This window comes from Diprion similis, chromosome 6, assembly GCF_021155765.1.
Source record: "Diprion similis isolate iyDipSimi1 chromosome 6, iyDipSimi1.1, whole genome shotgun sequence".
NCBI lineage: Eukaryota > Metazoa > Arthropoda > Insecta > Hymenoptera > Diprionidae > Diprion > Diprion similis.
The window spans coordinates 5,127,157-5,141,950 of record NC_060110.1 but is presented as its reverse complement, the minus strand read 5'-3'; the positions used below and the strand labels follow the sequence as shown (position 1 = coordinate 5,141,950).

The 14,794-nt window shown below is 36.4% G+C and overlaps 1 protein-coding gene across 1 annotated transcript; it reads left to right on the top strand.

Moving 5' to 3' along the window:
- Positions 1-1,058: 1,058 nt before the first annotated feature.
- Positions 1,059-10,877, top strand: LOC124407254 (retinoid-inducible serine carboxypeptidase-like). Its single transcript, XM_046883216.1, has 9 exons — positions 1,059-1,154; positions 3,918-4,147; positions 5,061-5,291; positions 5,864-5,974; positions 6,776-6,977; positions 7,251-7,418; positions 8,874-8,951; positions 9,493-9,647; positions 10,774-10,877. Exons 1-9 carry the CDS (start codon positions 1,097-1,099, stop codon positions 10,840-10,842), a joined length of 1,302 nt encoding a protein of 433 aa, XP_046739172.1. The 5' UTR covers positions 1,059-1,096; the 3' UTR covers positions 10,843-10,877.
- Positions 10,878-14,794: the final 3,917 nt, after the last annotated feature.

Here is a 14,794-nt window from a genome sequence, read left to right as displayed (position 1 = left end):
TGTACGGCGTCAGAAATGTCAAAACTAACAATAAGCGTGGATACTCTCAATCCGGAAGTTTATTAGTTATAGAATTGTTAACGGAGCGATGACAAGTGAGAAATGTCACAATTATGGAATCGAGTACCAAGAAATATTGGATACGCTGATTACGATTCTCCCCTCAGCAGAAATTCAGAATTCAAAATGGATTCTAAAAAGAAAATCAGAATTAGGAATATAATTACGATCAAGTTCTTGAATTTTCATTGTAAATTTAAAGTTCTCGATGGGAGGATGAAAATCAGTGAGAAAAAAAGAATATGACATATTTCTTTGGAATTTTGTATATATTAAGGGAGGCAGTAATCGGTAAAAATTTTTTAGAAAACTTGAAGGAATCATCACTAATATTTTTCTGATTTCAATACAAACAGCAGAATAAACTGACACTCGTCGATTGCAGCGATATAGAATAGCACACCGTCAGAAATTCATGCAAAATTTCGTCGAAATTAGCTATGAGTCAATTAATTTGATCCTTTCTTCAAAACCGTCAAGATAAAGCAGCCCGAAAAAAATCAAAAGCAGTTGACCTTCCATTTTTAGAGGTATTCGAGGACCAATAACTTTTCTTTGCATCGATTGATCAATTAATCGAGTTTTTTGATGAATCATTTATCCGATTAATATTAACCGACGATTACATACGTCCAGAATTTTCAAAAAAACGATTTTTTTAAAATTATTATTATTATTATTTTATTTTTTTTTATTAACAGATTATTTTTCTCTATAGTCTTAGGCTTATTTCTGTGAAAGTCGATTGTAAAAATCATACTGAATATTCAAATGACGTAAATAAATCGCCTGACTTATTACCAGATAATTGACTTTCCGTATAAATGATATTATTATACGTAACTTGTATCTATCGGATTCTCCAATGATGATTAATCTCCGAATAAGTGTCTTATCTATGAGATATATCATGAGCTTATAATAAAGCCATATACGAAATAATCGTTGGCGTGCAAAAGCTTCTTCGGGCGAGTGAGTGTATAACTTACAATTAGTCGTCAATAAGCTGCACTCACAGAAGTTATACCACAACGACATGATTCTCCCGACAATTACTGTAATCACCCTTACATTTCTCGCCACGGGAGTTAATGGTAAGCGAATTTATTACCAAGCTGTTACCTTCAAGAATCAATTATTTCTCAAAGACCTGCTTCTGACCAATTTCAGATAACGGAAATTTACTTTTTTTTTCCCCTCGAACAAGGTATAAACGTTCTCATCAGCTAATTTCGGAATTTTTAAATTTTTTAAACCAAAACTATCTTTACTATATAACTAGAGTGACGCATCATTGAATTGTCGATACCGAACGTTTACAAGTGAATTTACACTTGTTTGACACTTACGATTTGATTGTGTGTTAATTTTGAGTTTAAAAATTTTCAAACTCCGAATTAAGTGATAAAAAAAAATAGAAAAAAAATTCGGCCCACGTTTTCCTTAACGGAGAGTGTTTGGTGTCATTTACGGGATTTTCGAGAATTTTTTCAGATTTTTAAACATGGGCTTTAGCAATCGACTTTAAATATTTATAAAAAATAAACGGTTTAATAGAAAAAATTTGAAAAATTTCAGGTCGCGTTTTTTACCCAGTAGAATGTAAAAAAAAAAAAACATAAAATGATTTTGAGATGGTCGGGGTTTGTAACTGGTCGAATTGGCGTGGAATACCCCATATCCAGAATTAATCTCTCTAGCGTTTAAGTCTGATAATAGCACTCATATCCATATAGAACATTATGCTCTGTTTCTTCATTTATAATGTATGGGGAAGTCCAGACGAGGAAATGTTTATCCAGAATTCTTAATAATCAGTTTCGCTCGCTAAGTGCCCAATTATTCCCTCAGATTTGTAAATAACGTCTCGACTAATTGTAAATAATTCAAATCACATAACATACTTTTGATGATGAAATGAATAGAAATTATAAAAACAAAATTATCGAGGCATGCATGCAGTCAGAAAAGAATCTGCCAGAGCACAACGAATTCAGAACTAATTTCGATTTAAAAATTAACCTGATTCAATTCCATTCAGTTTTGCTTTTTGGGAAATCATATTAATAGTCAGATCTTGATACAAAGATAGACTTAAAACCGTATATAATTTCTGAAAATTTTTAGCTAATGTTATAAAAATACGGTAACTATGACTCAATTTAAAACACTGTCAAACTGTCAAAAGCCCCATCCGAAACACGTTGTTTTTCCAAAAACAAAGCATCAGAGTTGCGTAAAATTTTCTTCGTGTATTGAATCGGTAATAAAAAAAACATTCAGAAAATTTATCAAACAATTTACTGATTACAAATTCCTAATTACTGAAATGAAATTTCCTCACCGTCTTCTGCAAATGCGCATATGTTGTGAAAAAATCTCTAGAATGAGATGTCACTGTGGAATTAGGTGCTTAGATAATTCCTGTACGATAAAGAAACTGCATGTCAACCTACTATATAGATATTCTTAGCCGTTGAATGAGGGACAACTTGCTTATCATGTTGTCCACAAATGATCGCTCTTATCGATTCGAAAAATAATAAAATTACTGGAATTCACATTTATAACAGACCTTAATTCCCAAGTATCTGAGCTGAATGTACAGCCATCCGATATACTGACAAGCGTGAAGCGCGACTGTCTGGATCAAAGCAGACTATCAACAGCAGAAATGATTATTTGCGTTATCAGTCTGACTATTAGATTCGTATTATATATTTCGTTGTTAATATCATGAACCAGCGTTAGGTTGTGCAACGTTTATTTTTCATCGTTGCCTTTTAATAGCTATTTATGTGGCATGCCCGTAAACCGCCTGTTTTTTGGCAAGGATAAAGATTTCAGGACGAGCTGAAGGCGAGCCGGAAGCGAGTACTGAAATTATTCGAGCCAAAAAACGGTTTACGGCCATGCCAAATACAATATTTTTTACGGTATGGGCATTGAAAAGCAAAACGAAGAGTAAGGTTATGTCGCGATCTGTTCGACGAAGCTACTTTATTCGCCAGTTTGGGATGCGCACTTCGAACTGCGCATCAAAACTGCGGAACAAAGACTTTATTCCGCAACTTTGTTCGCTGTCGTATAAAGTGTCACTTTACGGAACGAAAACTGCCACAAAAAGTGGACTTTTCAATGTCCATGCCGTAAAAAACATTTTTATACTCATACGGGATCAATTTTTTTTTTTCCTTTTTTTTGCTGTTTAAATGATTCAACCAGAATCAATGTCCCAGGAGCTAGAAGCCAAGTGAATACCTTATTTATGGTCTAAAAGTAGGTGAACTGATAAAACTTTTTCATTTTCACAGACACCGATAATCAGATGAATTGAACCTCGTTGTTATTTCAAAGTACTTATATCGTAGTATACGTATAATACAATGAAACGAGTAGCGATTTAGCAGAGAATTAGATTAAGCCATTAAGCCGCCTGTCAAATAAACTCAAAGAATTATACCATATAGTATCTTATCATAATGTCAATTGATCAGTATAACAAATTAAATTTAATCACAAGTCTGAATCAAGATCGTTATCCTGCATACCAAGCTGTTAACAAACGGATAATAAATCAATTATCTTATCTTCTGTCAACTGAATCGAAACAATTGCATGTGAGAGTTTTGCTCATTACTATTAACAACAAATTGCATCGACTTTAACTGGCAAACTATAGGTAACTAAATAACGTTTTTCTATGAACTTTTGACATAGAAACTTTTCTTCGCAACGCGCCACAGCTTGAAAAACTTTTGGAGAATCATCTGGTTGTTATCGATAAAGACATTGAAAAAAAGTATCCATCTTTCCGAGCAACCAGAATAAAAAATCGAGAGTTTTTCCCTTGACAGGAAGACAAGGTTTTGGATCTGGGGAGCAGGAATGGGGCTACGTAACCGTTCGTCCTTACGCGCACATGTTCTGGTGGCTTTACTACACCACAGCAAACGTAACGAATTTTACCGAGAAGCCGCTCATTATCTGGCTCCAAGGAGGCCCCGGAGCTTCGTCAACGGGTTACGGAAACTTTGAAGAATTGGGACCACTCGACCTTGATCTAAATGAGAGAAACTACAGCTGGGTACGTGTATTGAGGACTAACGTAATCCTCAGATGCGAATAATAGTCCAAAATTTCCTGAAACTTTCTCCCATTTGCTCGGAAAAGTGATAATCTCTGGAATGTTTTTCGAGATTTCAGTTAGGATCTAAAATTCTCTGAGAATTCCAGGATATTCCAGGTGATTTTATGATTTTTCGTACAATTTGTGTGAAAATTTTGCTTATACATACGTAAGAAGTTGTCAGCATTTATTTATTATTATTTTTCAAATTAATACTGGTTTTAAATATGCGAAATGAATTTTTTGAATCGATCACTTTTAGGAGAATTCCCTGAGAATTTTCGGATAGTTCAGGAGGAAAAAAATTCCCTGAGATTTCCAGAACTTGCAGGTTTTTTAATGAGATAGACACCCTGTCGTTATATTTCAAGCGGAAGAATTGTACGATTTTATAAAATCATTTGAAATCCTTCAAATCCCCTGAGATCTTGTAAAATCCTGTAAATTCATGTGGAATCATTAAAATCACATAAAACCCCTGAAATACCTATAATCCTATGCAATCTTGTATAATCCTGTGGAATCTCTGAAACCTACGAAATCATACGAAATCCTATCACATCTTTCAAAATACTTGAAATTCTGTAAAGTCATCTGAAATCGCTAAAATCTTTGAGATAACCCGAAATTTTACGGAATCCTTTATCTTGTAAAATCTACTAACTTGAAGTCTACTAAAAATTTGAAATTCCATGAAATCTTTTAAAATATTTTGAAATCCAAGAAAATCTCGCTGCATACCGTAAAGTTGTCTGAAATAATGTGAAATCTCTAAAATCTTTGGAACCCTTGAAATCTCTAAAATCATACGAATCTTTAAAAAATCTTTAAAATCGCAAGGAAAACTTGAAATGCTCTTAAATCTGCTTAGGTGAACGACTACAACGTACTTTTCATCGACAACCCCGTTGGCTCGGGATTCAGCTACGCCGAGAAATACTCGGGATACCCAAAAACGAACGCGGCAATAGCGAGCGATCTCCTCGCCTGCATCAAAGGTTTCCTCACAGAATTTCCCGCTTTCGCCACGGTCCCAACTTACATCACCGCTGAATCTTACGGGGGTAAAATGGCCGCCGAGTTTGCCTACGTTTGGTACAAGGTATCACGGAATATAGTAAAATGATCTTCAAATACCGAATAGTAATGCACTGAATGTGAAAGTAAACAAACATTTTCTTAATACACGCCACGCACGAAATGAAACTAGCGGTGAAACCTCTGACATGTTCAATATTTTTTACGGCATGGGCATTGAAAAGTCCATTTTTCGTGGCAGTTTTCGTTCTGTAAAGTGACGCTTTATACGACAGCGAACAAAGTTGCGGAATAAAGTCTTTGTTCCGCAGTTTTGATGCGCAGTTCGAAGTGCGCATTCCAAACTGGCGAATAAAGTAGCTTCGTCGAACAGATCGCGACATAACCTCACTCTTCGTTTTGCTTTTCAATGCCGATACCGTAAAAAATATTGTATTTGGCATGCCCGTAAACCGTTTTTTGGCTCGGATAATTTCAGTACTCGCTTCCGGCTCGCCTTCAGCTCGTCCTGAAATCTTTATCCTTGCCAAAAAAACAGGCGGTTTATGGGCATGCCACATAAATAGCTATTCACTTCAACGCGTTAATATGGATATCGGTAAAAAAGAAAACATTTCTGTGTTGATTAAATTTCAGGCGCAAACTAATGGGATAATTGAAAGTACATTGAAAGGTGTGGCGATGGGTGATTCGTGGTTGTCACCGATGGATTCCGTCAACACGTGGGCGCCTTACCTTCTGTCCACGGTGAGAAACAAACCAAAAAGTTGACGTTCCATGTCCCCCAGTGAGCTCAGTTTTCAAACAATTCCTTTTCGATCCTTATAAGCAATCTTTCCAAAGAATTGCCAGAATTTCAGGGCAACACACGATTTTAATAACGTCTTGGAGTTTTTGTATGGTTCTCAAGAGATCTCACGTATCAAGAGAAAAACATTCTCTAGTTGTGGTTACCGTACGGTCCTCAACAACTTCCATTTTTTACTGTAACCAAAAAACATGGTTCTATATATATATATATACGACTTTTGTGGATGTAACCTAAAAATCTAGTTCGTGTTACTATTTTTCTCGATTAGAGTCATTTACACTATACTTATTTGCAACTATTGCGATAATTTGATGTTGGTGCAAGAATGCATTGATCTGATCTGAATGCCTTATTTGACTGAACAAATGTAGTCAATTAAAATCAACATTCAACAGTTACTTAGTTGCAGACACCAATTTTATCATAATTTTTTAGTAGCTAAAACAAATGAAATTTCTCTCAGCTTGGACGGTCTGAAACTACATTCGGATATCAAAATTTCAAATAATGTTATATATGTTGAAAAGATTTTGCCGACTGCAGGTTCGCACCACAATTGCCAAGGCGAAGTGATTAGCCCCTCGATAATTATGTTCGTTGAGCTTTTCGTCAACATAAATAGTTTAATTTTGGTTACCAACTAATCGACGATCTACCCTCACTCACGGCGTTTCGATGATAGTGTTGCGGATAGTCTTGATTTTTAAATATAACGTGACGACGCTTTCACGCATTAGGGGATGGTCGACACGATCGGATACGAGAAAATCAAGGCAGCCGCAAAGAAAACCCAAGACGCAGTCGACGATGGCAGATGGTCAGACGCGACCTCCGAATGGGGGATAACCGAATACGTGATCATCAACGTGGCGAACAACATCGACTTCTACAATATTCTGTACAAAGTGGCACCATCGTCACGTTCCTCGGCCAGAGAATGTTGGTACCGGTAGATCAGGTTGAAGAAATACAGCAAACTCACAAGAAAAGTACCTAAAGAGTGTACCTCACCCATTTTCTTCATTCTACGATAAGTTGTAGCCATTAAACACGAATTCATTTCGAGGTGCCAATAAGGTCGTTTGGAGGTTGAAAAACGTCCTCTTTCAAACATCTTCAAGGTACTTTTCTTGTCGGTGGAAGTAGTACAATCGAAGTGTATAAAAGTTTCCAAGAAACTGATGAGACACGATTTTCAATTCACCGTTCTAGTTGCCATGGATAAAGCTCTGCTTCGGGATGAACGGGACGACCAACTTGACGAGTTGATGAACGGCGTTGTTAAAGAGGCCCTTGGACTAAATGTTACTTGGGGTGCTCAAAGCAACACAATATTTTCCGCCCTTTATGCCGATTTCATGAAGCCGGCAACTGACCAAGGTACGTAATATTTTACAGTCCAGGTAAAGCATACTTGTCGACATTAGGAATGTTATTTAACCAATTATCAAAGCCGACATAATTACGGGAACGGATAAATCATTTTTTTCAACATTTGCAAGAAAACAGCAAGTTGGTGACTATTCGCATGAGATCTAAAGTAGAAGCTGTGGCAATGACCCTACGTTCACAAATGTCCTCGAAAACGTCGAGATGAAATCAAAGTCGAAATAAAAACTATCCATGCACGAAAAGAAAAATAATATGGATTTTACATCTCCCGTGGTGAATATATGGAAAGCACTTTTTGGAGTTAAATCTACAACAATTGTGACAAGATTTACAAATCCGCTAATAAGTGTTACAGAACCGAAACTAGAAGTTACAATATACTTAGGTAGATCTACCACAATTCATGTAGATATGACTCCAAAAAAGTACGCAGATGTAAAATCTGCATTACATTTTTTTCCGTGACTTATAATATAGGAGTTACTATAGTGATTGTAATACAATCATCAGAATCTGGTATAATTAACGAAATTTCAAAGTATCGTTTGCCTATTTTCTAATGGCGGATAGCTTTTGACATCCAAGCTTCAATTACGCGATTCGTAACTGGAATTGGATTTTGACGAAGTTTTGAGACCTAAATTTTCAATACTTGATAAGCTTTGTTGTTGTAAAATTAGTATTCACATTGATGAAAGTACCATTTGTGGCCATGACCTCGGATTGAAAGTTATGAATATGGCCCGAACAACTATATCAACGTACTAAGGTGTCAAAAACTATTGCATCTACTCTACCTTGTCATAAGCGACGTTTTGGATAAGTGTGTGAATCGCGATATGCGTTAGACGGAGATTCGAAGTTGGAGTTCTGGGTGGTCGGCTTGATAAATAAATACGAAAGTCTCGTCGCATCTCTCTAGTGTCCAAACTACGAGACCAGCAGGGACGTGGATGTAAGAACCGATTTCAGTTTAAATCTGGTTTGTGTAGATTTGACTAAGGTACTACTAGAGGGTACGTATCACATGTGCAACTCGACCTCGATCCCCGGCTGTAAGTTTAAGTCTTCTTCTTAGAAACTGGATTCACGTATAGTCGTTTCTTCAAATCTACGACCCAATATATTCTATTGTTTATTCCGCCAGGCTTGTTGAACGAACCTAATTTATTCTTTCTGGTGCAAAGTTGTGTTGTATAGTGTTGTATTGTGCTTTTTTCCTTTCTTTCTTTCTTTCTTTCTTTTTCCGTTCATTCTTGTCTGATCTAAAATTCACGCGATGTTGTGACAATCGTCAACCGACGAACTAGATCAGCCCACCACGTCGTTATGATACTTTCCATTCGTACGACCGACGCGACAGCTCCAGTCAGGTTCAAATTTATTGTTTCAAACTCTCTGACTGCTTATATTTTATTCACGTCCAACTCGTTTCTTTTATAGTGGAATACTTGCTGAACGACACCGACATCAATATTTTCGTATTCACCGCGCAGCTTGATCTCATCGTCGACACACCTGGTAAGCTACATAATTGTCACCAAATTTCTCTACGTAAATACTATACATCTTACAACACTACAAGTTGCATAGCTCTAAGCTTTCCAGACGATATTTGTCCCCATTAAAAATACCCTTGAATAATATTTATAAGCAACAATTTTAAAAAATTGACACAGATTCAATATTCCCGCGTTAAATAATCACAAGCTTTGTAGTCGTTTGGGTTTGTTTCTAAAAACCTGGAAAAATGTGTTTTCGACAGTTTTGATGGATTGGAATAATAATTTGTTGAAATTTTTGAGTTGAAATTGACTTCAAGATCACTGTTTAAGGTGAAAGAATATTGGTTTACCTAATATAGGATGAAATACCATCAAACTGATGCCTTATTTTTTCATCGTACATGCAACATGAAAAACTGCACTTTACTTTTAGAATTTCGTTACATTGTCCGTAGAAATGGATACAGATTGATCAGTGATAGAATTTTCCCACTTTGCAATGACATGTCTAAATATTGTGATTCGCAAAATGACGAAGAAAAACTTTTTCCCCACAGGAACAATTCTCTGGGTGGAACGTCTTAAGTGGCCAAACGCGACACAATGGCTCAATTCATCTCGGGACCCACTCGTTATCGATTCGGTTATCGAAGGCTACGTAAAGCAGGACAATAACTTTAAATTATATTGGATTAACAGATCCGGACACATGGTGATTTATTAATAATGAATCGGTTCCACTGTCGGAACCAAACATTTGGGAAAAAAAGGAAACCTGTTAAAAAAAAATCTGTAGCAATGTTATTCGCGCCTGTGACACTAAACACAAATTAAACAATATCTCTACTATATGATAGAGATAAATCTTTTTGCAAAGATGTCAACGACTTGAGAAAAGTTTCAATAATAAGAATTTTCAAAGTGTTCTTTTTTTCCACTATGGATGAATTATAAATATAGTAGTAAACAAAGAAATAACTTTGAAAATTAATGAAAATCCATTAGAATTCTATATAAAAAGAATTGTTTTGAGGTTTCTTACTTTGAATTCTTCTCTTTCATAGAATTGTTATTGTTTTATTTCAATGATATTTTTGAAAAAAAATGTTTATTCATTTTGAACTTACTGATTGAAAAAGAATTTCGAATTCTTCATATCTTATCGTTACCTTGCCTCATTCGAATTTGCGTATCCTTAAGTAGACACATCGTTTAATTTGTGTTTACTATCATTGATGCAAAGAACACGACTGTAGGTTTTTTAAGAGTGTTTTCTCTCTTCCGAACTTTTCATTCGCAAGCGATGGAGGTCATTTATTCTTAAGTCGTCTCGCACTATTTGTCTGAAACTGACTTCATTCAATTTCCCGCGATGAAACTTGTAGGATAAGAACTGAGAACGCTTTGTGCAGAATAAGTATAACGTGTTTTCATTCCTATCATTAACCATTCAAGACAATATATCGCTATTATCCACTGCTCCATTTAGCATAGACTGAACAGTTCGTCGCAAGGAAAGTATCGGTTACCGCGTATAATAAACAACTATGGATCACTTTCTAAGCAGTATTGTAAATCTATTTTCTATTCAATGAAAGAGCACAAATTACTGCTAGAATGGAATTCTTTGTACGCTTCTGCATTCGAAGATTTGATTATTTCATTAAATTGCTTACAATCATGATACCCGCGAGTTCGACGTGAAAGAACGCGAGTCGTTGCGCGATAATTTTGGATTCGATCACGTCTTTCCGAATTCCACAACCACGTTGCAAAGCCTATTTGTTCGAGAAAAAAGGTATCCATGATCTCAAAATTCACCTTTTTCTCTCACCCAGGTGCCGACTGACAATCCTGTTGCCACCGCAGCCATGCTGGAAGATCTGACAAGCAACGCCAACAGCTAGATTCACCAGAAAATCAATTTATGATTTCTTAGAACGTCACAATTTATTGCACCATGCAATCGATACCACCGAAGAATATAAACTTAGTATTTGATTTATTAAAAAACAAAAGTATTTTCTTTACCGCAGATCATTTTTCATTGTCCTTGACGAGTGCGAAAACAAAACTAAACTGATTTAGATTTTGTGATCTACGCAAAATAATTATTCATATATTAAGTCGAAAAATAAAATAATGTATCTACTTACAATGTATTACACGACATTCGGATACAAGATCAATTGTATAATTTATTTGTCTATTTATATTATACCCACAGAAGTGACTCATTTGAATAAAATATTTTTAGTGTATTTTATTAGAATCTACAAGAACAATCCCACATTGCTGAAGAAAAAAAAATTTTATTCTGACATTATAGAGTAAATTTATTTCAGCTATAACCTGAAATTATTTAATAAAGATTTTTTCAGACATAGTCAAAAGTTAATTCAGTATCCTTACCCTAGTCATTCTGAGGAGCATTTATGGGCACTCAAGTTATGTTTGATTCTAGAAACTATGGGTCACCGTAAGAACATTTTACAGAAGTTTACCCTCCAACGGAAGGCAGCACAACAAAAACGGGGTTAGCGAAGACGATTTTCGTAAGTACGAGTCACAATTTGGAAGTATGCGGAAAAAAATATGGGGGGTAGACAATATCAAACAGGAAACCGGATCGACGAAAACAATTCTTCGGCACGGCATTCCTAGAAGAAGATTGTCATGGGAACAAATAAAGGTAATCGGAACGACATCGTAAAACATTCCAGAGAAAAAGGTTTACGTCTATGCTAAACCTCGACCGTCGATAGAGTAGAAATGGAGCAAATTTTTGAAGGGACAGCGCTGTTTGTAACCTTCGCTTGATAAAACGTCGGTACGGCAGAACAAAAACGTCGGCAAGGTCGATTGTGGTGACGGAAGTAGTGCGTCGTTACGGAAAAGGGTTTGAGTCTCGGGTAAGAATCCAATGAGTGTCGGTAACAAGGATAAGTATCCAGAACTCTCCTTGTATAACGACTTATATATATTGATAAGGAACGATAGAGCTCCCCACGAAAAAAAAAACAGAAAAAGACTAATCGTCATGAAGAACCATTGTTCAGTTGTTATATTATTGATTTAATTTATTGAATATTTGAAATACATATTGATTTTAAATTTTCATTAGCATATACGACTTTACATAATTTTACGTCAATGGAATAGTGAATAACTGTTTTTTTTTATCACACTAATTCCGAAAGCTACCGTTTAACCCTTTGAGCCACACATTATTATGCTGAGTCAACTTTTATAACAAGATAGTATCTGTGGTTTTTGGGATCGCTGATTACGAATCTGAGAACAGGTTTCAAAAATACAAGATGGCGGATCCAATACGGCAGACGAAAATTTCAAATTTAATCAAATTTAGTCAAAAAGTTTATGCAGTAGTTTTTGAGAAAAATTCCAGATGACGGATCCAATATGGTGAACGAAAATTTCATATTCAATCGAATACGGTAAGAAAAAAAAAAGATGGCTTTCAGGGTCACTGATTAGATTCGCCATATTGCATTTTCAAAATCTGATTTCGGATTGGTAATAGCAACCCCGAAAACCCCCGGACAGAATTTTTTTCAACGGATTCAGTCGAATTTGAAATTTTCGTCCGCCGTATTGGATCCGCTAGTTTGAATTTTTGTAACCCGGTTTCAGATTAGTAATCAGCGTCTTCAGCGTCTGCAGAGAATATTCTGAGTCGACTAAAATCGTCAACTACTCGTCGCCGAAAAGTCGACATATAGTTGACTGGCTTGTGACCCGGTTTAAGCCAACCCTAAGTCGACTTAAAAAGCAGAATTTGACTTGACCACCGACTTTCTCAAGTCGACGTAGAGTCAGCTGTAAGTCGACTATTAGAGATGCGTGAGTTCACTAATACAGTACTAATTTTAATATTGCAATGACGACGACACGTCAAAATTATGTCGCCTCCGTTAATTCTACGATTTCAATTAATTTCTGTTTCAAGATAAAACTAAAATACGAACTTGTGAGACAAGATTTTAGCTTAGCATATTGAGGGAAACGAAGTTTTGTCGTCAGCAATCTGAATCCAAAATTTTCATTCTTTAAAATAATAAAACTGAAATACCTACTCATAGATTAATTACCCTACACTAAAAACATGAAAAACATCGGTGACTAACTTGGCGAGGATAGCACAGGTGCAAACTTTGTTTACAATCATTGGAACTACCTCTATCCTTTCCGGTTGCAAATAACATTCTAATCTACCGATTTACCACCATTGGATCACGGCCATCGTCATCACCGCAAAATTGGTGGATTCCGTGAGTAAGAAGGCTACATCAATACGAAAGTGTTAAAACGTGCCTTCGAACGAACCACAGACGCCACTGACTGACGAGGTTATGTTTTCACGAAAAACTGAAAGTTGTGTAAATTTTTGTGCGTTTGCAGATAAGATAAAAAGATATTCGGCTAAATTTCGGTTCTTGAGACACTTTTTTTTATCACTTTTATGTCACGATTATGAACACACAATTTAGCAAATAACTGCCGTGCTTAAAACTTGCTTGATAATAACATTTGTAAAATTTTTTGTACGACCCTTATGAAAACTTGTCATTTTATGCATGTAGAGCGGGTGGGAAGTAACGCGTTTCAAACTAATATTCGCTGAAGCGGGCGGACACGGACTTTCCGCCCGGCTCGAGCGAACGCAATGGAATCAGACCGCTGACCGAAGCGAATACAGCGCCTCTTAGCGTTACAAATACGTATTATCAGTTGGTGACGCGTCGGTAAGGCAGTCTGTGACTTGGCAAATTCGAACATCGCTAAAGAGTGGAGACGTTAACAACAATAAAACATGAAAAAGTATATTATTAGGTGAGGGGGGGGGGGGGTGTCTGGGGTGTCTGGACATCCCTTCCCTTCCCCCCCTTGAACATTAAACCCACCCACGAGGATAACCTCCGAGTTTTTTTGTGATCAGGTCATATTAGATAATACCTACTGCCAAAATGTATGAAATAAGATTCAAATAATTGTACTAACCATACATTTACCGCTTCGTTCTTTCCCGTGTATAGATATAGCGAAACAACTCAATGGCACTGCAGTTTTTTTTTTTTTTTTTTATTAGTATTTCGCGTTTTCAAAACGGGTCGGACAAAAAATACCGTGTGGACCACGGGCGGAATGAGATTTTGTCGCTTCGCTCGTGCCTTCACACCTTCACACTCGTCAAAATCGCCGCCTTTCCGCCCTTGATACACAATGTACTATTTTCCGCGTCACGCGAGGTTACGGGGTTACCCATAACATCTCGGGCGTTACGCCATTAGCGCCATCTGCAGTACACTAGCCGACTTAGAGCCGATTCCTAGTTGACTTGAAAATCATCTGAAATATGGCTAATAGCCAGTTAATATAAGTCGACTATACGTCGGCGTTTTCAACTGGACTTAAAGTCGGCTCCAAAAAGTCGTCTATATGTCAGCATTTTAAGTCGACTATAGGATGGGCGAAAAAAGTCGACCTTAAGTTGCCTTTTTGCCAATTCAGCTCTATAAACAAATGCGCATACGTCAAGTCATGTGATCCAACTAGATCGTTCCGAATATTTTGCCTGCTCGTCGGGTTAAAATCTCAGTCACAAACTTGTATGTACATACATAGTTATACATATTCATGTCTGAACGCTCCGCCTTTTTTCGATGGTGGAAAGGGGCTCACTCAATACTGCAAAACCTGAAATTTTCGGTTTTTGGCTGCCAGTTGGTTTTATAAATATAAATATGTGTATATATCTTTACGCTTGCGCCAATCATAAACAATAATAGGAGAGAAAAAAGTACAGTAACCCACACGCGTATCTGTTATCAAAGTGTT

Excerpts from the sequence above, each read along its gene's own strand:
- LOC124407254 (XM_046883216.1), top strand. The coding sequence starts at position 1,097 with ATGATTCTCCCGACAATTACTGTAATCACCCTTACATTTCTCGCCACG. Across the intron at positions 4,148-5,060 it reads ATGAGAGAAACTACAGCTGG|GTGAACGACTACAACGTACT; the intron begins GTACGTGTATTG and ends AAATCTGCTTAG. Across the intron at positions 8,952-9,492 it reads TCTCATCGTCGACACACCTG|GAACAATTCTCTGGGTGGAA; the intron begins GTAAGCTACATA and ends TTTTCCCCACAG.